The following is a 21,853-nucleotide window of genomic DNA, read 5'->3' as shown; positions in this document are numbered from 1 at the left end:
ATACAGCACTCGACCCTCCCGGAAAGGACCACACAGAGACAAAGGCTGAGCTCATCAATCGCACGTTTACTGAGTCGGAAATATCTGAGAATATGTGAAATGACACCAAACAGATTAAGTACAGCTCATCCGGTCACTTAACATTCTCCTCAACAGCTTCATAAAACTTCGATTTATCAATTCAACAGACAATAAATCAATATCTTTGTAATTAAGAGCTCATTCTTTTTTTTTCCAAACACAGAAAACATAGCATCATACAAACATTAGTACATCATACCTGAGAATATGTGAAATGACACCAAACAGATTAAGTACAGCTCATCCGGTCACTTAACTGTCAAAAATAAATAAGTGTAAAAATAACGAGAAAATACAAAGATAGAAACACCATGTGCTCCTAACGTGCTCGACATTGAGTTTCATATAACTGCAATTACTCATCAACTCTATGTCTCTTATGACTCAAACATGAAATAAAACACTTTTAGTACACATTTTGACCTTAAAGATAAATAAAATCATGCCTGACAACATTTTATTTCTGTTCGACCGGAGAGAGATTTTCCACCTACCATTCTCCTCAACAGCTTCATAAAACTGAAGGGAATATGGCCGACTTAACTCAATTGTTATCATACTCGCCTGTAGGTGTCCCCATATCCTTTACTTTCAGATGTACTTAACACATTATATTCAATGAATCTCAGGATTATTTTACAACATGAACAAACATTTTGGCAAAAACATTACAATTTTATTTTACCTGTTACATTCTCCCCCACTGAATTTGCCAAAATGTGGTAAACAAAAACAAAACACAAACGAAACCAGTGTTTTTTTGTTTTTTTTTTTCCTCTCTCTTCTGAAAACTCAAGACAACTTTGAATTGCCATACTTAGCATTATAGCTTTTGATCAGTAACAACTGTTCATATAAAGAACTGACAGGAAGAAGTGCTGCGCATATCACCTTTCCTTGATCATGACCCAAATGAAGTGCCTCTTACATTTCATTTTAGCAATTCCTATTCCCACAAAGATTACCACAATACACTGAATTTAACACGTCATTACTTTAGACTAAGAATCGAAATAGACCATTTATTCAGTGTTTGCTTTCTGTTCTGAAACAAGGTATGTTGATTCATAGAAGAAATAAGGCGATTCACTGGTTTCAACAATCTTCCAAACTTTGATCTCTGACCTGGTAACTCAGTACCAGCAATCGTACCCTCAACATCAGGGCCAGAATTACAAACATCCCTTAAGTCAGGACTACCCAGAAAGACCTGTGGGTCCGGAGAATCATTTCCAGAGACCACACTCTGCAATGGAACATAAACAACCCCATTTGAATCATGAGCATCACATAACTCAATCATCTGGGGATCACCCTCAGCCACAACTGGGCCTTGACCATCAGGCATTGAATCATCAGAAGATACAGAACAATTATCAGACACACCATCATCTACAGAAAATACACTCTCATCATCCGCTTTACCCACAGTGTCACTCAAAGGGAGGAAATTAACACACAAAAGAAGATTTCTGTGGACCACCTTTAGCTGACCAGACACAGGGTGCTTAATCTTGAAAATGTGAGTCTTAGGATCACAATCGACCACAGTATACACTACATTTTCCCACTTGTCTGAGAGTTTGTGCTTTCCGCGTTCACTCCTATTGGCTAATAGAACCCTGTCGCCAACTTCAATTCGCACACCTTTATTTTTGCGATTGTACATGTGTGCTTGATGAGACTGTTCTTTAGATGTGTTAGCCTCTGCAACAGCAAGAGCATCCCTCAAATCTCTACTCAGAGACTCTATATACTTAGGAAGAGAGTTGTTCGAATCATCCCACAGTACACTCTTGAAAACAACATCAATTGGCAGTCTAGGGTTACGGCCAAACATTAGATAAAAGGGAGGAAACCCTGTAGTCTCGTGCGCAGTGCAATTGTACACAAATGTTAAAGTATGTAACATTCGAGGCCAATCTTGCTTTGGGCGTGGTTTAAGGGCTCTGATCATGTTTCCCAACGTTCGATTAAATCTTTCTGTGATTCCGTTGCCCATAGGATGATATGGTGTTGTTCTCGTCTTCCTAACACCAGAAAATTCAAGCAAATGCGTGATGAGCTCACTACAGAAATTAGCCCCTTGATCGGAATGAATGCGCTCTGGGAAACCATAGTAACAGAAATAGTTGTCCCAGAGCTGCCTCGCTACTGACTTAGCTGACTGGTCTGGGCAGCGAAAAGCATGGGCCAGTTTGGTAAAATGGTCAGTGACCACTAAAACATCAACTGACCTATTCTGAGAATCCTCCGCTGTCCAGAAATCAATGCAGACTAACTCAAGAGGAGCAGAGGTCCTGATACTTTCCAATAGAGCTCGCCCCTCAGGCTCTGGTGTCTTTGCTAGCACACAACGACCACACACTTTCACATATTCACGAACATCACGTTCCATGTCTATCCAATAGAAGCGTCAACGAGACAAGTCAAGTGTCCTATACTGGCCTTGGTGTCCAGCCTCGTCGTGACATCCTCTGAGAACTTCAGCAGTCAGGGAAGAAGGTACCACGTACTGAAAACGTTTGTGACGCGTTATGGGATCTTTTGAAACACGATACAAGACACCATCGTTTAATAATAGCTTCTCCCACTGTTTCATAAGCTTACGCACAGCAGTGGGGTCACTCATGCGCTCACGTCTCGAAGGCCTACGTTTTCGGTCAACATAGTATATCACTTTCTGCAAATGTTCATCCTCAATCTGTTTGTCTCTCAGCTCTTGGCGTGAATAAGAGGGAAGGGCATCAAACCCAACATCCGCGATCTGTTGGACAAGTCCAGCCAGAGAAGTGGCCCGTGTTCGTACGCTTTCATCCCAAGAAAGGTGATAAGAAAAGACAGCTGACACTTCAGCACTCGAAAAACTCCCAGGCACATCATCATCTGTATTGACTCCTGACTGCTCACAGGCATCTGCTGGGTCCTCTGCACTGTCAATCACTTGCTGACTGGCGTTGGACAACCGGAAAACATCCTGGACAGCAGCAAAGGAATGATTTACTGACTCCGCTACCAACTTATCATAAGGTTCCCTTACTATGCGGTGACTAACATGACGGTCTGCAAAAGGCTGCCTACTCAAGGCGTCAGCTATGGAGTTCTTCGGCCCAGGAACATATTTGATGTCAAATTCGAAGGCAGCGAGTTTAGCCACCCATCTTTGTTCGCAGGCGTCGAGCCTAGGTTTGGTCAAGATATGTGTCAGGGGGTTGTTATCTGTCCAGGCTGTGAACTGATGTCCTTTTAGCCAGTGGCTAAATTTATCACATACGGCCCATTTGAGAGCAAGAAACTCAAGGCGGTGTGCTGGATATCTGGATTGCGCCCTAGAAAGTGACTTGCTTGCAAATGCAATGGGTCGCGACCTGCTTTCTCCAGGACTCAGTTGCGAAAGCATGGCGCCCAATCCCTCAGACGAAGCGTCAGTAGCAAGAATAAAAGGTCTGGAAAAGTCAGGGTGTGCAAGGACAACATTGGACAGAAGGGCTTCCTTTAAAGCCAACAGAGCCGCCTCACAAGCTGGAGACCAGTCATCGGGAGTGAGTTTTCTGGACGCAGGAGCTCCTCCACGCCCAACACCTCTAGCTTTCTTAACTCCGCTAGTCAGAGCAAAAAGTGGTCGTGCGAGGGACGAACAATTCTCGATTAAGCGCTGGTACCACATAATGAGACCAAGAAAAGACTGAATTTTCTTAACTGATGGAGTGACACCATCTGGACACATCAAATCCGCAGAAGTAATTTTAGTAATTGCCTCAACTTTTCCAGGGTCCGTAGATACACCTCCCTCTGTAATCAGATGACCGAGGAATTTCACTGAACGTCTTAAGAAGTGGCATTTCTTCGGCGACAGTTTCAAATTGTGCTTTTTCAGCATTCCAAAAACAGTTTCAAGCCTCTGCAATGCAATTTCTTCAGTAGGTGCGAAGACCATCAAATCATCCAGGTAGCACAACAGTGACAGAAAATTCTGCTCACCAAAGATCCTAGTCATCATACGCATGAAGCTGGCGGGTGAGTTACAGAGGCCTTGTGGGAGCCTATTGTATTCATGCAGTCCAACCGGTGTTGTGAACGCTGTATATTTTTTGTCATCCTCATGTAACGGGATGTTATAGAATCCCGAGGTCAAATCCATAGTGCTAAAGAACGAATTGCCACCCAGTGCTGCAAGACAGTCCTCCTGATGAGGTAGGGGGTGCGCATCTTTCACTGTTCGCGCATTAAGCCAGCGAAAATCAGTGCATATACGAAGATTGCCATCTTTTTTCCAGCACAGAACCAGAGGTGATGCGAATTCGCTGACTGACTTACGGATTATACCCCTTTCCTCCATTTCATTCAAAGCGACACGTAACTTCTGGTATTGTGGAGGAGGAACTCGTCTGTATGGTAAGCGAAAGGGCCTTTCATCAAACAGACGGATCCTGTGCACAAAGTCCTTGACTTCACCACAATCAAGAGAATGTCTGGAAAAGATAGATTCATAATCGAGCACTAAGTCACACAGTTTCACCTTCCAGAATTCAGAAACTTCACAATTTTCCAGATCAAGAGTCTCCAATCCACACTTTTGCAGCCTGTCGGTCAGTGTATCAGACTTATCCGACTCAGCAGCTGACTGTTGAACGCTTGAACGAAGTGGAAGCTCAGGGTTAGTGTCGCACACATCCTCTAATGCAATACAAGGGTAAACGTCAGCCACTTTGGCGTTTCGCCTCACGGTTACTGGCCTATCGCTAGGGTTGATCAGCTTAAGGGGAATCCATCCATCGCCCCAAAGTGGAGTGACAATACGACACACTAGAACATTCCTGGAGGCAGAACGGAGTCTAGATGGTTCCACCATAACAGTACTGCCCGGTTGGCTACATGACTTGATGGGGAGTTTACCCCAGACAAGATGCTCTTGTCCAGGCAAAAGTGTAACTGCATGTTGTAGTTTAACAGTACCAACAACATCGGGAATTGTTCCACCTTTCCATCGGCATACACCAGCCATCATAGACAAGAACTCATTTGTCACTTTCCAGATTAGTTTCACTGGGCGTAGATATCAGTTCCCAATATCTGTCAGAATCTTTCAGCCTGTGGACAAGATGTTTAATGACGTTAGTCCCCAAAATGAGATCATCTCCTTGGCCTGGAACAACGAGACATGGGACAATAAGGTCACAACCGTAAACGTCCAGCTTAAGCTCAAGCGTGCACTTTGGAAATACTCGTTTGCCGCCGCATCCAACTAAGACGATGTTGGTATCTTCTTCATCTACATTATCCAAAACACCGTGTTCTCTCAGTGTACTGACAATTGAATCATTTAATGTACAGGCCATAGAGCCGGTATCCAACATTGCACTCACGGTGAGTGAATCATTAATACGAACAGGTGTGTAAAAGAGTGTATCTGAGCATTCAACGCGTTGTATGTTTTGAAAGACGACTTTCTGGGAATCAGGACATATATTCTTAAAGGAGCTAAATAAAGCTTCGAAGTCTGTATCTGCTTTGAGGGAATTTTCAAGGTCACCCACACCCCCCCTCTCCGAATGTGGGCGTGTCAGTTTCCCTGACCATTAGGTGATGTTAGTGTAGAAGCCGAATTTGGAAATTTTGCTGTGCAGTCACGTTTTGAGTGACCAGAGCCATGACATCTAAAACATAAATGATCAGATCTGCAGTGGTCGATTGTAGTGTGCGTTGTGTCGCCACAAATCTTACAGTTCCTCGGTCCCGCAACGTTCCTTCTGTGCAGTCTCCCAGAAGACTCATACTCAGGTTTACTCTTCTCCTTTGTCTTCAAGACTTCGATCAACTGAGCGAGCATGTCAGCCATTCGATCCAGTCCAGACTGATCCTTCGCATCCTGCTTAGATTCACCAGGTCCGTTTGTCCCCTGCTTCAGACACACTAATGCAGACTCAGAAACAACGTTAGAATTTCCACAATTTTGTATCGACGTTTGTGCATTATGGCAGACTGGGTAGGTGTTAGGGTTCGGTCTTAGTTTAAGCTCACGTTGGAAACTGTCTAAAAGCTCCTGAACGTCTTTCGCGGTCCAGCATTCTAGCGGCCTTACTTTAAAAGTGCGTGCTAAATCAGGGTGTGGGCAATTCCTCACAAACATCATTGCAACTTCAGAATTTAAGTTGTCCATTCTTCTACCCTGTCCCCTGAGACACTCGTCGGCTATATCTGCTGCCTTATTAAGGCGAAGCCAGTAGTCAAAGGGATTTTCATCGTGTTTAGGCAATGTACTGTAAAAGTCTGCAAGTGGCATGCTTGAGTAGGACACGTCACTAAAGTGTTGCTTTAGTATACTGTAAATAATCTCAGGGTGATTTGTGCAGTCAAGATCAGGGTTGCTGCGTAGGGCTACTTTCACAATGTCTTTGGCCCTGCCCATTAGATGACCAACAATCTCATTAGCCTGTTCAGTAATCCTGACATTTCTCTTTTGCAGGTAAACTTGCATCATATCAATCCATTCTTGAATGTCACATCTGCCTAACCCATCCCCTCTAAACACTGGGGGGTCTCTTTCATCTGATTTCAGAATGACATTCAACTGTGACAAATCAAGATTAGCACATTGAGAGCCTGTGTTATTACCATTAATAGTTCTGGGAAATTCACCCCCTGACAAAATGTTGGCCGTTACTGAGTCACCAATTTGTCTGCCCAATTCTTTAACTAGAGCCCCGAAATCGCTGACGTCTCGATCGCTAGAACCCTCTACATTGCATGGCTTTGGGGTAGAAGTAATAGGGAAAGTTTTGTTTACATCATGAGCTACATAATTCCCCCTAGTACCATCAGGAATGTGAGCCTTATAACCGAATTCACCTGACCCTGGCTTGGTGTCAGAGAACTGCATCCCATATTTACCCCGTCCAATCCCGAAAAAGGAATTTTCTGCACCACCCTCAGCCATTTTCTCAAATGCAAAAGATTCAAAATATTCTAAAGCTAAACTCAAAAGTCAGATTAATAAAATAAAACTGTTGTTTAAATCACTTTACTTATCTGCAGTCCAACAAAATGTATTTTTCCCTTTTAAAAGTTCGTCAGAGAAGAAAAGAGAAAAATAAAAATTCTTTAACCGGAGAATCTGGCAATCACAGTCCACTTGAACGGATGACACGTGCGACGTCCTCACTGTTCTCTGCTGTAGGCCTTGTTGTCGTCGTCCCCCCCGGAGATCGGGTCTGCATTGATCACAAACGGGAATCACGGCACCATTGTAACCCCTCTCACTGGTTCATTCTCTCGACCCTCCCGGAAAGGACCACACAGAGACAAAGGCTGAGCTCATCAATCGCACGTTTACTGAGTCGGAAATATCTGAGAATATGTGAAATGACACCAAACAGATTAAGTACAGCTCATCCGGTCACTTAACATTCTCCTCAACAGCTTCATAAAACTTCGATTTATCAATTCAACAGACAATAAATCAATATCTTTGTAATTAAGAGCTCATTCTTTTTTTTTCCAAACACAGAAAACATAGCATCATACAAACATTAGTACATCATACCTGAGAATATGTGAAATGACACCAAACAGATTAAGTACAGCTCATCCGGTCACTTAACTGTCAAAAATAAATAAGTGTAAAAATAACGAGAAAATACAAAGATAGAAACACCATGTGCTCCTAACGTGCTCGACATTGAGTTTCATATAACTGCAATTATTCATCAACTCTATGTCTCTTATGACTCAAACATGAAATAAAACACTTTTAGTACACATTTTGACCTTAAAGATAAATAAAATCATGCCTGACAACATTTTATTTCTGTTCGACCGGAGAGAGATTTTCCACCTACCATTCTCCTCAACAGCTTCATAAAACTGAAGGGAATATGGCCGACTTAACTCAATTGTTATCATACTCGCCTGTAGGTGTCCCCATATCCTTTACTTTCAGATGTACTTAACACATTATATTCAATGAATCTCAGGATTATTTTACAACATGAACAAACATTTTGGCAAAAACATTACAATTTTATTTTACCTGTTACACGGGGAGCAGTCAAAATGAACCCAAAAATACTGCATACAATTTCATTTAACACCAAAAAATAACATAAAGCCACATCAGAATATCAATTTTCCACCAGGGCACGATTAATAAAAATGTGTGTGTGTGTGTGTGTGTGTGTGTGTGTGTGTGTGTTTGTATTGCTATATTAGTGAGGACCAAAATGTGACAAAACACCTTTTAAGTGAGGACCTTTTGGTAAAGTGAGGACAAAATCGTGGTCCTCACTTTATTTTGCTCAGTTTAGCCCCTGTGGGGGTGGGGCATTGTGCTGTGCAAATCTCTCAAATGTCCTTACTTCAATAGCAGATCATGACAGAACTGTGTTTCCTTCATTCTCTTGCGCCCCCTCTAAAGGATAGAGACGTGAACTGCAGCCAATTTATCATTGGCTGGAAGAGAACGGCTCCGATTTTTTGATTGGTTGGCTTGGTGATTTTTGTGATTGGTCGGCCAGTGAACGTACATATCTGTACATAAACTGTATTTCTTTCTTTATTTCTTAAATATCACAATTACTTTCCCAAATAAGGAGTACATAAAATAGGATGTATGCTTTTCAGCAACAACTGCCTCACAAATGCAACTGTTTTTCATCGAGCTGCATTTAATGGCGATCATTATGCATGGCTTTTTGGCGCCAGCATTACGTCACGTGGAGTACGTGAATCGAGCTCGCGTTCCGCGAAACGTGACAGTGACGCGTATGAACGGACCCAGACAGCAAGCCAACATTGAATAAACATTGTTTTTCCATCTGAATCATCATTATGGTTGATATTGAAATTTCAATGCAAAATAAATGTTGAATCACCATTATCATATCGATGAAAACCTGATGTTATTAATGTTGATGGCAACAATATTGGAACAACATTGATCCATAGTTATCTTTATGATTGATTAAGCATTGATATTTGGTTACCGGGTCCCTGAATGTGTTGAAAAGTAATTGATTCATAGTGGACAGAGAAAGGATGCGGTTGTTGAAAAGTCATCGAAATATAGTTGACCGGGAAATATGATAGAAAATGCATCGAAATATAGTTGACCAGGAAATATGATTGAAAATGCATCGAAATATAGTTGACCGGGAAATATGATAGAAATTGCATCGAAATATAGTTGACCGGGAAATATGATTGAAAATCCATCGATTTTTGGTTGACCGGGAGATCAACAGGTGGTATACCCAACGTACTGCACCGGACACAGCTCATTTCTGGACCCTTGGCACAAGCGTACAGGTAAGCTTGCTTAATGTTCGATATGAACCCAGACAGCACAGGCACGCGGTGTGTTTTTATACAGTCTGTGGGCAGCTGAAGAGACTGGCTCATTTTCAAATAATGTTACCGTTAACTTGTTTAGACAACGGTCACGGTAAATTAATGTTAAAGCCTTTCGTGTCCAGCAGTTTCTCAGAGGGAAAATGTAAAAGCGGTTTATTAAAGAGAAGTCCTGACTCCTTTATCGTCGTGTTTTTCACTCTTTTACAGGCTGCCAGAAAGAATCCGTCTCTATAGTGAGTGATTATTGAATGAGGCTGTACATTATAAATGTAATGTTTTAACTCGAGATGTTTGTTTGTGTGAATGCTGTGTGTGCGGTGAGTTCTGCGCGAGCGGGGAGCAGAGTTGCCATGGAAACAGCGGGGCGTCAACAAAAAAACCGTTACTGGCAAGCAGTAATCTCCGTCTCTCGCTGCGGTTTACGCTGTTTTAGGTAAGTTTAGTCGCTAAAATCACACAAATATGATATACAAATGTTTCTGACACGTTTCTTACTTGTTATTGACATGTTTCAATTAAATTTATTTTATAGAAATGGTTTAGTGTCTTCGAAAAAGTCCGTTAGCATCTATCTTAGCAGTTTTCAGGTAATGTTAGGCTAATTTTGAGCTCTTGTTGATGAAACTCTGGGCTTTTCATCAAATCGTCGTGTGTGTGAGATATTTTGATGGCTCTGTGAATGTTTTGCTGGTGATTTGTCTGTTTTTTTTTTTTTTTTTTTTTTTAGAAAAGGCTGATTTACTGAATCGATGACGTCACTTACACTGAGAGTGTAACGTTAATCGGCTGAAAACAAGTTCACATGAGTTTTGATATTTCATGATAAACAGATATTAATACAAATTGTTCTGTGATTTCAGGAGGACAGAAAGAAACTATACAGAACAAAGTGAAACTCCAAGATTTTTGAAAAGAAAATTGGTGAAATATATTCTGAAAAAGGCATATTAATGTATTTCATGAGCTTCTTCAGTAAATCTGTATTTCTAAGTCAGTATCTCCCTTCAGAAATGTTGCTGACGGGAGATACTGACTTAGAAATACAGGTGAACTCATGAAAAGAAGCTCATGAAATACTCATGAAAGAAGCTCATGAAATACATTAATATGCCTTTTTCAGAATATATTTCACCAAATTTAAAAGGCCCTGACATCAAAACGTAAGTCACACTCATCCTAAAATTAAAAATATAGATTCTGTTATCTTAAAATTATATTATTAGTAGTAGAATTTGTATATTACATATGTTATTATTGTTGTTATATATATTATTCTGTCTTTTATCTGCATTTTACCTCTGCTTTATCTTGTTTCCTTCTAATGAACCTGGAACTGCAGAGTAAATATTGTTGTCTCTGTGTCAGATGGCTTATTTTGTTCCTGGACTCTTCAGTGATGACGATCAGAGTCTGAGTGAACCTGCTGTCAGACAGTAAGTACCCTGAGTACCCTGGGGTTTCAGTCAGGGCCTTCAGTAAACAACTGAGTCAAACAAAATCCTTAATGGTTAATATTTACTAGTTAATATATTATTAATCACTTATAAATCATTGAAATGTCAACATTGTACTATTATCTCAATAAACATTATAAATAATTTACAAAGCTTTCTGCACCCCCTAATCTAAAGTGTAAACTACTCATCAGTTGTACTCATCGGCTTTCATTTGCTTTTGGATGTTTGCGTCGCAAGTGATACAGCATTGTACTTGCACAACTATTGTACTTCATTTTAAAACCCAAACCCGGACCTCTGACACGCCAGGCAAAAGTTCTACCACTGAAACATTTGAGCTGACAAACAGATATATTGTAGCTTGATATTCACTATAGGAAGAAAGTGCAGCATAAAAAAATAGCATATTTTAGCATTAAAATCCCTTTAACATTTATGGTGATCTGAGAGGCCGGGGGAGTCCAGTTAATGGGGCCTAATGCATTAGCTTTAATGAGAATTGTATATTTTATAGGCCTACATTAAAGTGTATTTCGTTTTTTATATTTTACATTTATTTCTTTAATGCTACTATTACATCAACTGTAGCTGAAAAGAATAAACCACTGTATATTTAATTTGTATATTATGTTGTTTATATTCTTTTTTTTTATTTTTTTTAATAACAGATTGGTTACCTGAGTACATATGTATAAAGTACAGTCACACTGTATGATTGTGAATTTTAATTGCTGTTTTTAACAGAGATTTTTGTCTTTTCTGTTCTTTTACAGATCACTATTGCACACCAAGTAAGCAAAACAACATTTTTGATTTCATTTTATTTTATTTCTGCAAACAACTTGCACCACTTGCAATTGGTTTTCCAGCCCAAAACCTCATCAAAAACTGAATGCAACGGTTTTTGTCTATGATTATTTTGTCAAAACATCTTTTGTCTATGGTAACTCTAATCTACATTAACTATTTAATTAGTATCCAGTTATTTATATTAAATTTGTGGAGTTAACAACTACTTCTGAACCAATGAAATAATAAACATAAACATTTTTGAGTCAATTGGCCTCATACATTTTCCTTATGAAAGAGGTCACTGCAAGCTAATCCTTTTTGCCTCCCTTTAATTCGAATACATCCATGAACAGGCAGTTTTGAAAAGTGCTTTGAATATAGGGGAAATATGATCTTTTGAGCCTACAACACGAGGACTTATTACCTTATCCGATCATTGAAAAATCATAGGCCTAGGCTACTGAATTTGTTCAAATATATGTTCTGTTTAACTTAAATGCTATATTTGTTTTGCATTGTGATTTTATTTTCTGTTTTAGATGCTCTTACTCAGCAGATGGGGACAGCTACCATCACCCAATTTTCACCCAAAAGTGGTTGCGCTATTCGCCAGACCGGGCAGGAGGGACTGGACGACAACTTATGCAGGCATCAGATGACAATGAAGTGTAAATAAAGAGTAGAGAGGCTAATAAACATAAATTTGATTTTAAATAGTGTGGTGTGTTCTGTGTTTTATACAAGATTTTAAATGTTCCATTAATTTTTTACATCCTGGCTGTAGATAAAGCAGGCTATTTAATTTATGGCATTACATTTAAAATTAACATTTTAAAACGATTGAAATTCCATTGAAATCACGTTGATCCTTGGTTCAGTTGAAATTTCAACATTGTTTCAATATTCCTGATAATTGAAATAGCATTGAAATTCCGTTGATCTATGGACAGAATTTCAACATTGTTTCAATATTAAATCAGGGTGCAAAATGATGTTGAATCAACATCAGAGTTCGATGTTGATTCAATGACTTAATGTTGACAACGGGATGTTGATTCAGCATAGTTTCAATGACTGTTTGCTATCTGGGGAGAGAAATGACGGAGCGGTTTAACCGGAGACTGAGGCGGCTGCGGGAGCACCACGCGATCTGTGAGCAGAGACACCGGCGAAACAGCGCGAAGGACGGAGTAAGTACTGTTCTAACACAGTAAATATCAACTGTCGATTTATTTTAACTTTTGTATCCGTGTTATTTCATTATTCAATTAAGTGTTCATGGTTTTATGTAGATAGAGTGGGGGAGGGAGAGAGGTACAACCACCAGTTGATATGTTTTGCATAGATTAGTTTTAATTAATGATTTTAATGGGGAAAATGGCAAGAGCTGACTGCCAAAACCGCCCCCTTCTTAAATAAGTATTTTTAATAGGTATACTGTACATATTTATATCTGTATACGTGATGTAGAACAATTCTATAAGAGAAGCAGTGTAAAAAAAACGAAACAAGTAATGTTTAAAGAATGAAATATAAACTGGATTTATTAATCAGTGTATCGGTGTTGTGTGGAGATTAAAGATGAAAGACTAATAATGCTGCACGCGATGTGTGATCTGCGCCCCTCCCCCACACGAGCCGAGCGGAGCGGAGGCCCAGAGCAGAGAGCGAAGCTGAGAGTGAGCGCTGAGCAGAGAGCGAGGGGGTGGGGGAGGGGCGGCTGGTTTCTGTTAGAGTTGATTTTCCTAATGAGATGGAATCTGCCACACTTATAACATTAAACAAGGCGCATGGACACAAACTGTACAAGAATATGAAGAAAATAATCATAACCCACTTATGATGAAGAGGACTTTAATACTTTAAAATGTTGTTTTTGAAATGACTGTAAGTTAACTTAAAATTTTTTGATTATAGATGAAAACTTCACATCAAGACGGACAGAAGAGGGATGAGGAGGATCTGGATGGACAGAAGAGGGATGAGGAAGATCTGGATGGACAGAAGAGGGATGAGGAAGATCTGGATGGACAGAAGAGGGATGAGGAAGATCTGGATGGACAGAAGAGGGATGAGGAGGACCAAGACGGACAAAATGACTTAATCCAGGAAATTTGTATAGAGGTAAGTCATAGTTAAGGGTTTTTTTGTTTATATTATTCAATTTAAACAGATCATTGGATATATTTTTATTATACATACATTCACAAACAGCTAAATATATTTTCATCTGAAAATTAGCTTTTTGTCTCGTACTCCCTCATATAGATTTAAACCTGTATCATATTCACAAAATAATATTTTTTGATTTTCTTTTTCTTCTGTTTATTGCAAGTCGATTCTTCAGTAGGGTTAGGAATCATTAGAAATTTTCCAGTTCTGCCTTATGGTTCCGTTTTCAATTCCAGTTCCATTAAAATCATTAAACAACTATAAAAATAAAAATAGTGTTAAGGAAAACTTAACAATATTCAACTACTCAGTGCTTAATACTGTTTATTACTTACTGTCAACTTAATTTAAAGGTTGGCAATGTCAAAATGCAACGTATATTATGCTATACAAATTTTCTGGTTCCATTTAAATAAACTATTATGTTTTTTACCATTTAACCTTCATTGAATGTAGTGTTGCCTGAAGGTATAAGTAATGCTGAGTAATGCTAGTACCAGTCCCTCCAGAAAAACGCGATTATGCGATTGCCTGATTTAATGCATAATCAGCCAAAGGCCGCACATTTATGCGGGGTCGCATTTTTTCAAATACGCCGCTCTTTTGCCGCATTTTTCAGAAAGCCAAATATGCGGGGCTAGCATGATTTCATAATCCCTGTATTTTCGTTGCAAAAAACTCACATATATATATTAGCAGAAAGCTGAAAAATGTTGCGTTTACTTCACACAAGTAAAGCACCATTTTCCCCTATTGCCATGGGAACCTTATGAAGTGACGTAATTACGTGACGTGAACATCATCTGCAAGGTGAAACTTGAAGCGCGCAAATCATTCTTATTTGCCAACACAAATAAGCGTAAAAGAACGCACAAAGCAGTTTCCCGATTGGTTACATGACAGTGGAGACAAATTATATTGCGACAACTTGCGAAAACTGCGGTTTGATGAAAAAGAGAAAAAAAGGTGATTCCCCCAACACCCTCTTCTCACTAGGCTACTAACACTGTTGTAGTTTCATTCAGAAGTTGATGCAACTTTACAGTTGTAAGATTGCACTTTTCTGTTACAGAACAGTACCAAAAACTTAGTTGTAATTATATTAGTAGTATGTAAAATAACTTACGTTCCAGTAAGAGATTGCAACTTAAATATTCTGTGATTTAATATGCTCGCTTATCATGGGAAGTAATAAGAAATTACTCTTTACATTAAGGTAGTAGCCTAGTGAGAAAAAGGTGTTGGGGGAATCACCTTTTTTTCTCTTTTTCATCAAACCGCAGTTTTTGCAAGTTCACGCAAATTCATCGGATAAAATTGCAAAAATATCCCGCATATTCCATCGCATTTTTTAAGAAAACGTGCCGCAAAATCAAGGATTTTTGCCCGCAACAATCACAAAAAAAAATCCGCGTTTTTCTGGAGGGACTGTAGTACATCAATAACATTTAGCTTTTCAAGCAGGAAAAAGCTGATTGGCCAAATAGTCCCTTGAGAGCTGAGACACTTGTTATTCTCCTCAAATTAATGAACTGTTATACTTATAACCATGTATACACACTCTCCATAAAGCTCCTATTTCATAGTGATCGACCGATATGTGTTTCTTGACTGCAGATATCTTAGAAAGCAGGGGGCCGATAGCTGATATAAAGCCAATATTACTTTTTTTTTTATTATTATTAATATTTAAGAAGTTTAAAATCACTTGACAATGGATTAAAAAGTAAATGTGGAAAAGAAACATGCTTATGCTGCATTCACAGCAGACGCAAATAGAGCGTCTGACATCAGTGATTTCAATGTTAAGAAAATACAAAGACGGGAATAGACAACCTGTGAAGTCCAGCCGATGTCATTTTTGTTCAGGCTAGTTACATCTATTTTGAGCTACCAAAAGCTGTAGTATGCCTGCCCAAAGGGCTAACAGGGATTTTGGAATTTAGCGAGCCCTAAAGTCAAGAATAAAGAACAGTCACTGATAGTTAGGGTTAGGGTTAGGGTTAGGGTTGGACCAAACCAGACTAACCCTAAAAACCCTAACCCTAACAACATTTATAAAACTATTACACAGTGTCAACATTTTAACATAATATTAGTAATATAGTAATATTAATATCAAATTGACAACATTATAGTTTACAGAAAAACCAATACAATTCCCATTATAACCCTGAAAACCATTCTTTGTGTTTTGGGGAGGAGTTTTATATTTATGTTTATTTTATTGTTCAGCAGGGAAGATTATAACTGTATAACTACTTTTACATAATTAATTTAATTGATGAATTTCACTGGAAAGATTTTATTTTTTTATTTTATGTAAATAACTATTTCTTTAGTAAATTTGTAAAGTATTACATATCTTACATTGTATTTGGGATTGGTGGAAAAGGTGCTGAATGTTTTATTTCATCCAAGTGAAATTAGAAAGCAGTTAGACTGAACTTACATTGGTATTAAACGCGGAGCCAGGTGCGAGTCGATGCAGGTTGTGAGCGTGTGTTGAGCCTCATCATACTGCCAGATGCGCTCGTGAAGAGGTGCAGGGCGAGCAAATATAACCCAGCATTACGAAACAGGCTGCGTGAATACAGCGAGTGTGAACGTCTCGTCCGTGACTCGAGATTCGTGCCGTGTGGAGAAGATAGGAGCGAGTATGAGAAGCATTCAGAGACACAGTCAGTGTGCGGTCTTTTGAATTGAGAATACCGAACATGCATTATAAACTTATTTCAAATTAATCTGTTGGGGAGATAAAATGTGTAAGACAACATTCATGTACTAACAAAACATCTAATGCTGTGTTCACACCAAATGCGAATAGAGTGTCTGGCGCGAATGATTTCAATGTTTAGTCGATGCAAAGGCACATTTATGCGCGTCTGGAGGTCTCGCGGTGCGAATGAGGCATTTAGCGTGGCGCAGAAGACACGAATTCGCCTCATTCGCGCGAATTGAGCGTTGCGCACAAATGATGCGAATTGACACGCGAATTGAGCGTTTCGCGCGTTAAGCGCGAATGATGCTTTTTGTGCATTTAGCGTTTGACGCAAATTCGCGTCTGCCACTGGAGTTGAAAAATGTAAACTTTGCCGTCAATTCGTGCCGCGTTAACCAATCAGGAGCCTGCTAGGAGTCACTCATTCAACATGGAGGAACGACTGATGTTGTCAGTGAGCAGTCAACTGGAGCTATATGACAAAAGTTCATATTTGTATAGAAACAGGAATAAAGAGGACTTGTGTATATATATATATATATATAAAACATATTAATAGATTAATTGAATAAAGGCCAAAGATAAGAAACGTTTAGTTTTACCCCAAACTAATTATGTTTTATCTTGAACCACTAAAGAGACATCAGAGCCAGCAGGAAATGTCAGAAGGTCTAGCCGAGCTGAGGCTGCTCGCGGCGGATACATGATGATGGACCTCCCGCTGATCATGTGGAGCTCACGTCTCCGAGATCGGCGAAACAAATTTTTTAAATAGACGCTGTCTTTATAAATAAACCGCATATCTGAGTTTAAACCAACTACATTCTGAAATACTTTTAAAACTACATTTCATGACACGATAACCGTAATATTTTGAAAATTATCAGAATAAAAATGGCGATTGAAAATGCTGCGTGAACTCATCTGGCAGAAGCCCCCCCAATTCGTGTCTGTTGTGAAGTTAATTTCATGCGCGAATGATCTCAAAATGTTCAAGCGGCAAACTAGACGCAGTAGACGCGAATTTGACGCTCTGTTCGCGTTTGGTGTGAACACAGCATAAGAATGTATCTTTTATCCTCCAGTACTGAAAACACAACCGATAAGGGAGCTCTTGATCGTTAATTCTTGTATTGTGACGCAGCTCTTGCAAATTACCTTTTTTGATCATTGACTGTATTTTTGAGGTTTAAGTTACATAATGTTTTTCTTTAGTTTTAATTTGCCTAACTATTGATCTGACCCTGTAGACGCCATAATCCCACTCTGTCTCTCTCCCGCTTTCCTTTCCTATTTTTTTTTTTTTGTTATAGTGGGCGTTTAATAAGTTGGTTAGAGCAGAGCTGATTGGGGAGAATGGAGGTGTGCTCACTATATTGGTTAGTAAGACTGCACTTACTACACAGAGCTGTAGTTCGCTGACAAGCTACGCAATATTGTGTTCATAACCAAATGTAATTCATCTGTGATTATGATGCGATATTGTGTAACTTGTCAGCGAACTGCAGCTCTGTGTAGTAAGTGCAGCTTCATTTGAAAGCAGCTGATGGACATTTACCACTAATCACAGAACCATCTTTACTGACGAGACACGCATTACAATCACATGCGATTAATCCTGCAGCACTAGTCCTATTTGAACTTATTTGCCACGTCATTGTTTGATACAAATTATTCAGTCTTCGTTGATATCAGCTGTGTATAACAGCAAAACAGAATATCAACGCTGCACTTCAATATTATAAAGTCATCCTTAAAATGAGGCTGCTTGGTTTTTTTGCTTGCTGGCAGAACAGCTTTGGATGATTGTGTCATTGTTCCCATAGTTCGTTCATAGTATTTTGGCACATATGTGCACATATGTGATCACACCTTAAAGAGAATGAATGTTTTGAGTTTTGAAAATTACTTTGTTTCAAAAACAGAGACAATTTAAAGAATTTTATTATCTATTAAAGAACAATTTGACCTCTCAGTGCATGACCCCATTTCATTCTTCTTTGGGTTGATAGTGTTTTGTCTTTGGGGAAACATATAAACTATGCAGTGATTTTATTATTTTTTAACCAATATATATTTTTAACTATTGTGATCTTTCCTAAATAACTGTATTGTGAATGTCTAAATTGTGTTTGTTAACAGGAGCAATCGAACCAGGGCAACAAGGACTGTAGTGATCTGGATGAGAGCGAAGGCTCAGTCTTTGTTCCTTCAGTGGAGGAGTCTACTGATGATGAAGACCTCGATTCAGAAGAGTCCCAGCTTGAAAAGACCATTCGAAAGACTGTAAAAGACACAATATTTAATACATTTGAAGAAGTCAAGAAGGCAAAGCAAAAAACTCCAAGAAAGAAGGCTAAGCAAAAAAGTCCAAGAAAAATGACAATCAAAACAAGTCAGCGAGATCCTAAAGGCAAACGAACGTGGAACAAAAAACAGTACTGTGTCTTCTGTGAAAAGGCACAAAGCAAGCTTGCTAGACATCTTGAAAGAAGTCATTCCAATGAAACAGAAGTTGCTAAAGCCTTTAGTTTCCCCAAACGTTCAAAGGAACGCAGGATTCTTCTGGAACAGCTCCGGAACCAGGGTAATTATTATCATAACATCAAAGTCTTGGAGACCGGACGTGGAGAGATCATTACCTGGAGACAACCGACTGAAGATGCAGACATTTCTGAGTTCCTTCCCTGCCCGGACTGTCTGGCCTTCTTCATGAAGAAAGACCTGTGGAAACACTCTAAGACGTGTCGAGGACAGCGGGATGTGAAGAGAAGCAGAGGAGAGCGTGTGAGATCAGCTGCAGTCTGTCTGATACCAACACCTGCACAGTGCTCTGCTGGGATCAGCTCTCTCCTACAAGCTATGAGACAAGATGAAATCTCAGAGACAATCATGAAGGACAGTTTGATCTGTCTCTACGGTGAATCACTTTATACAAAGTGTGGTCATGATAAGTCACAGCATCAGTATATCATTCAAAAGATGAGAGAGCTGGCCAGGTTTATGATCGAAGTGAAGTCCAGATCCAGAGAAGTGAGTAACCTTACACAGCTCTGTAACCCTGAGAACTTTCTCCTAGCCATCGCCGCTTGTAAAGAAGTCAGCAGCTATCAACCAGATTTAAATACGTTTAAAACCCCGTCTCTCGCTCTGAAGATCGGATACTCGCTGAAGAAAGCCTGTCAGCTCAGTTTGGGACAGAGTTTAATGGCAGGGGACAGAGACACTGAGAAGAAGCTGAAAACTTCATCAAGCTCATTGACAGTCATTGGCGTACCAACATTTCGAGTCAAGCCCTCAACACCTTGCAGCAGAGCAAGTGGAACAAGGGAGACACCATCCCTCTCACAGAAGATGTTGTGGCTCTACAAAAGCATCTCAAGAGTGTGGAGCAGGTCTCAAAAGACAAACTCAAAGAGAACGTGAATGGCGCCGAGTGGAAAATCTTGGCTGAGACGTTACTCTGTCAAATCATTCTTTTTAATCGGAGACGTGAAGGTGAGGCATCCAAACTGCTCCTTGCATCATACGTGAATCGAAACGTTAAGCCTCCTAATGAAGATGTGGTCAAATCTCTGACTAAATTAGAGCGGGAGCTGTGCAATGAGCTGACTCGATTAGAGATCCGAGGGAAGAGAGGTAAGAAAGTGCCTGTCCTGCTGACCAAGGACATGCTGGAGTCCATGGACCTGCTGAATGAAAGCAGGAGCACAGTGGGCATCAGCGATTCCAATCCGTACGTTTTTGCAAGACTGGGGGCTTTAACGCACATCCGCGGATCAGACTGTTTGAGAAAGTTTTCCAAAACGTGTGGCGCAAAAGACCCCAAGAGCCTTACGTCGACCAAGTTAAGGAAACAAATAGCTACTCTGAGTCAGATCATGAATTTAAAAAACAATGAACTCGACCAATTGGCCAAATTCCTGGGACACGACATTAGAGTGCACCGCGAGTATTACAGACTGTCCGAGAATACAATCCAACTCGCTAAAGTTAGCAAGCTGCTTTTGTCTCTAGAAAAGGGATCTGACTGTTACAAAGGAAGATCTTTGGAAGAAATTACATTTAGAACAGAGGGTGAGTAAAACTTATCTGGATTTTTACACTTCAGTGATTATACTAAATGTATTATATCTGTTTTTATGTTGTTTTGTATTTGACATCTTTAATCATGTGCTTCACAGAGACTGAAAATGACAGAAGCCCTGCTTCCGGAGGCCTGCGAGAGCATGAATGCAGAACCACAGAAGAAGGTCAGCACTGAAGGATCTGTTGGTTAGCTTAGAGGCCATATTCAACCGGTCGCTGATTTAAAATCTGCAAGAAACAGTCCACAACCATAGAGTCCTGGAGTAAAACATATTCGACTCTGTCTTAACTTCAAAGTGATCGTTCAACCAAAAATGTAAATTCTGCTGTCATGTCCTCGCCCTCGAGTCCCAAACCTGCATGAATTTCTTTGTTCAGTGGAACACTAAATATTTTAAAGAATGTTTGTAACCAAACCATTTTGGGGAACCACTGAATAAATAGGAGAATAAATACAACGGAAGTTGTGGAAAATTCTTTTAAAAAACCCTCTAAAGTCCAGGTAATTCATATTCACCAATAGACTATTATTACCTGTAACTCCCTACAGAAGTCAATGGTTTGGTTACAAACATTTCATCAATATATCAATATATCTGCCCTTTCCCCTGAACAGAAGAACGTGCAGCAGTCTCAAACAACTTTAGCCACATATATATTATATCAAATCCACAAATATGTGTGAAGAACCGAAGCAAAGATCAGTTATCACGATTAGAAGATCTGTCATCTGTTAAATCATCTCAAGGACTGAGCCCCTGCTTTAGACAAAATATAAAACTGTTTTGATACGCATTGACTGATTTACAGCATCACCTTTGCTTAGAAAGAAATTGTGTGTTTGTTATGATCGTAAGAAACCATTTTTGCTTCTAAACAGACAGTTTTGGCACGTGATTTAACTTGCACTGTTGTGATCTCTAGATGCTTCAGAGAAAGATGAAGAACCCTCTACCTCAGTAAAGACAGTCAAGCGCAAGCGTCGCATCACAGAAACTGGTAAGCAGTCAGAAGATCGGTTAGACACGTGATTTTAGGGTTGGGTACCATTTAAATGTTAACCGGTATGTTACCGGTATCTGTGCCTGAGATTTGGTGCCGGTACTTAACAGTAGCTTTTTACACTATTTTACTCTGTGTAATAACAAAAACATTTATTTCAGGGGAAAAAAGCCCAAAACAGTTTATTTCA

General features: G+C 39.6%; 2 protein-coding genes and 1 long non-coding RNA gene across 5 annotated transcripts; 2 read left to right on the top strand and 1 right to left on the bottom strand.

Moving 5' to 3' along the window:
• Nucleotides 1-234: 234 nt before the first annotated feature.
• On the bottom strand, nucleotides 235-8,089 carry LOC113039418 (uncharacterized). The gene is made up of 2 exons (XM_026197322.1): nucleotides 5,806-8,089; nucleotides 235-337 (listed from the first exon to the last, which is right to left on the bottom strand). The coding sequence occupies exons 1-2, from the start codon at nucleotides 7,016-7,018 to the stop codon at nucleotides 330-332; spliced, it is 1,221 nt and encodes a 406-aa protein (XP_026053107.1). The 5' UTR covers nucleotides 7,019-8,089; the 3' UTR covers nucleotides 235-329.
• Nucleotides 8,090-9,970: 1,881 nt separating this feature from the next.
• LOC113039433 (uncharacterized) lies at nucleotides 9,971-12,392 on the top strand. 3 transcript variants are annotated; one of them, XR_003274985.1, is made up of 5 exons: nucleotides 9,971-10,016; nucleotides 10,157-10,589; nucleotides 10,795-10,862; nucleotides 11,660-11,677; nucleotides 12,218-12,392. It is a non-coding gene; the product is annotated as an uncharacterized LOC113039433 (long non-coding RNA). The 3 variants fall into 3 exon arrangements; XR_003274986.1 differs by lacking the exon at nucleotides 9,971-10,016 and having other exon boundaries at nucleotides 10,575-10,589; nucleotides 10,769-10,862; XR_003274984.1 differs by lacking the exons at nucleotides 9,971-10,016; nucleotides 10,157-10,589 and having other exon boundaries at nucleotides 10,691-10,862.
• A 383-nt stretch (nucleotides 12,393-12,775) lies between these two features.
• Nucleotides 12,776-20,657, top strand: LOC113040760 (uncharacterized). Its single transcript, XM_026199016.1, has 4 exons — nucleotides 12,776-12,868; nucleotides 13,596-13,802; nucleotides 18,715-19,845; nucleotides 19,947-20,657. Exons 1-4 carry the CDS (start codon nucleotides 12,776-12,778, stop codon nucleotides 20,655-20,657), a joined length of 2,142 nt encoding a protein of 713 aa, XP_026054801.1.
• Nucleotides 20,658-21,853: the final 1,196 nt, after the last annotated feature.

This window comes from Carassius auratus, chromosome 22, assembly GCF_003368295.1.
Source record: "Carassius auratus strain Wakin chromosome 22, ASM336829v1, whole genome shotgun sequence".
Lineage (NCBI taxonomy): Eukaryota > Metazoa > Chordata > Actinopteri > Cypriniformes > Cyprinidae > Carassius > Carassius auratus.
This window is presented reverse-complemented; position numbering and strand designations above follow the sequence as displayed.

Excerpts from the sequence above, each read along its gene's own strand:
- LOC113040760 (XM_026199016.1), top strand. The coding sequence starts at position 12,776 with ATGACGGAGCGGTTTAACCGGAGACTGAGGCGGCTGCGGGAGCACCAC. Across the intron at positions 12,869-13,595 it reads GAAACAGCGCGAAGGACGGA|ATGAAAACTTCACATCAAGA; the intron begins GTAAGTACTGTT and ends TTTTGATTATAG. Across the intron at positions 13,803-18,714 it reads TCCAGGAAATTTGTATAGAG|GAGCAATCGAACCAGGGCAA; the intron begins GTAAGTCATAGT and ends GTTTGTTAACAG.
- LOC113039418 (XM_026197322.1), bottom strand. The coding sequence starts at position 7,018 with ATGGCTGAGGGTGGTGCAGAAAATTCCTTTTTCGGGATTGGACGGGGT.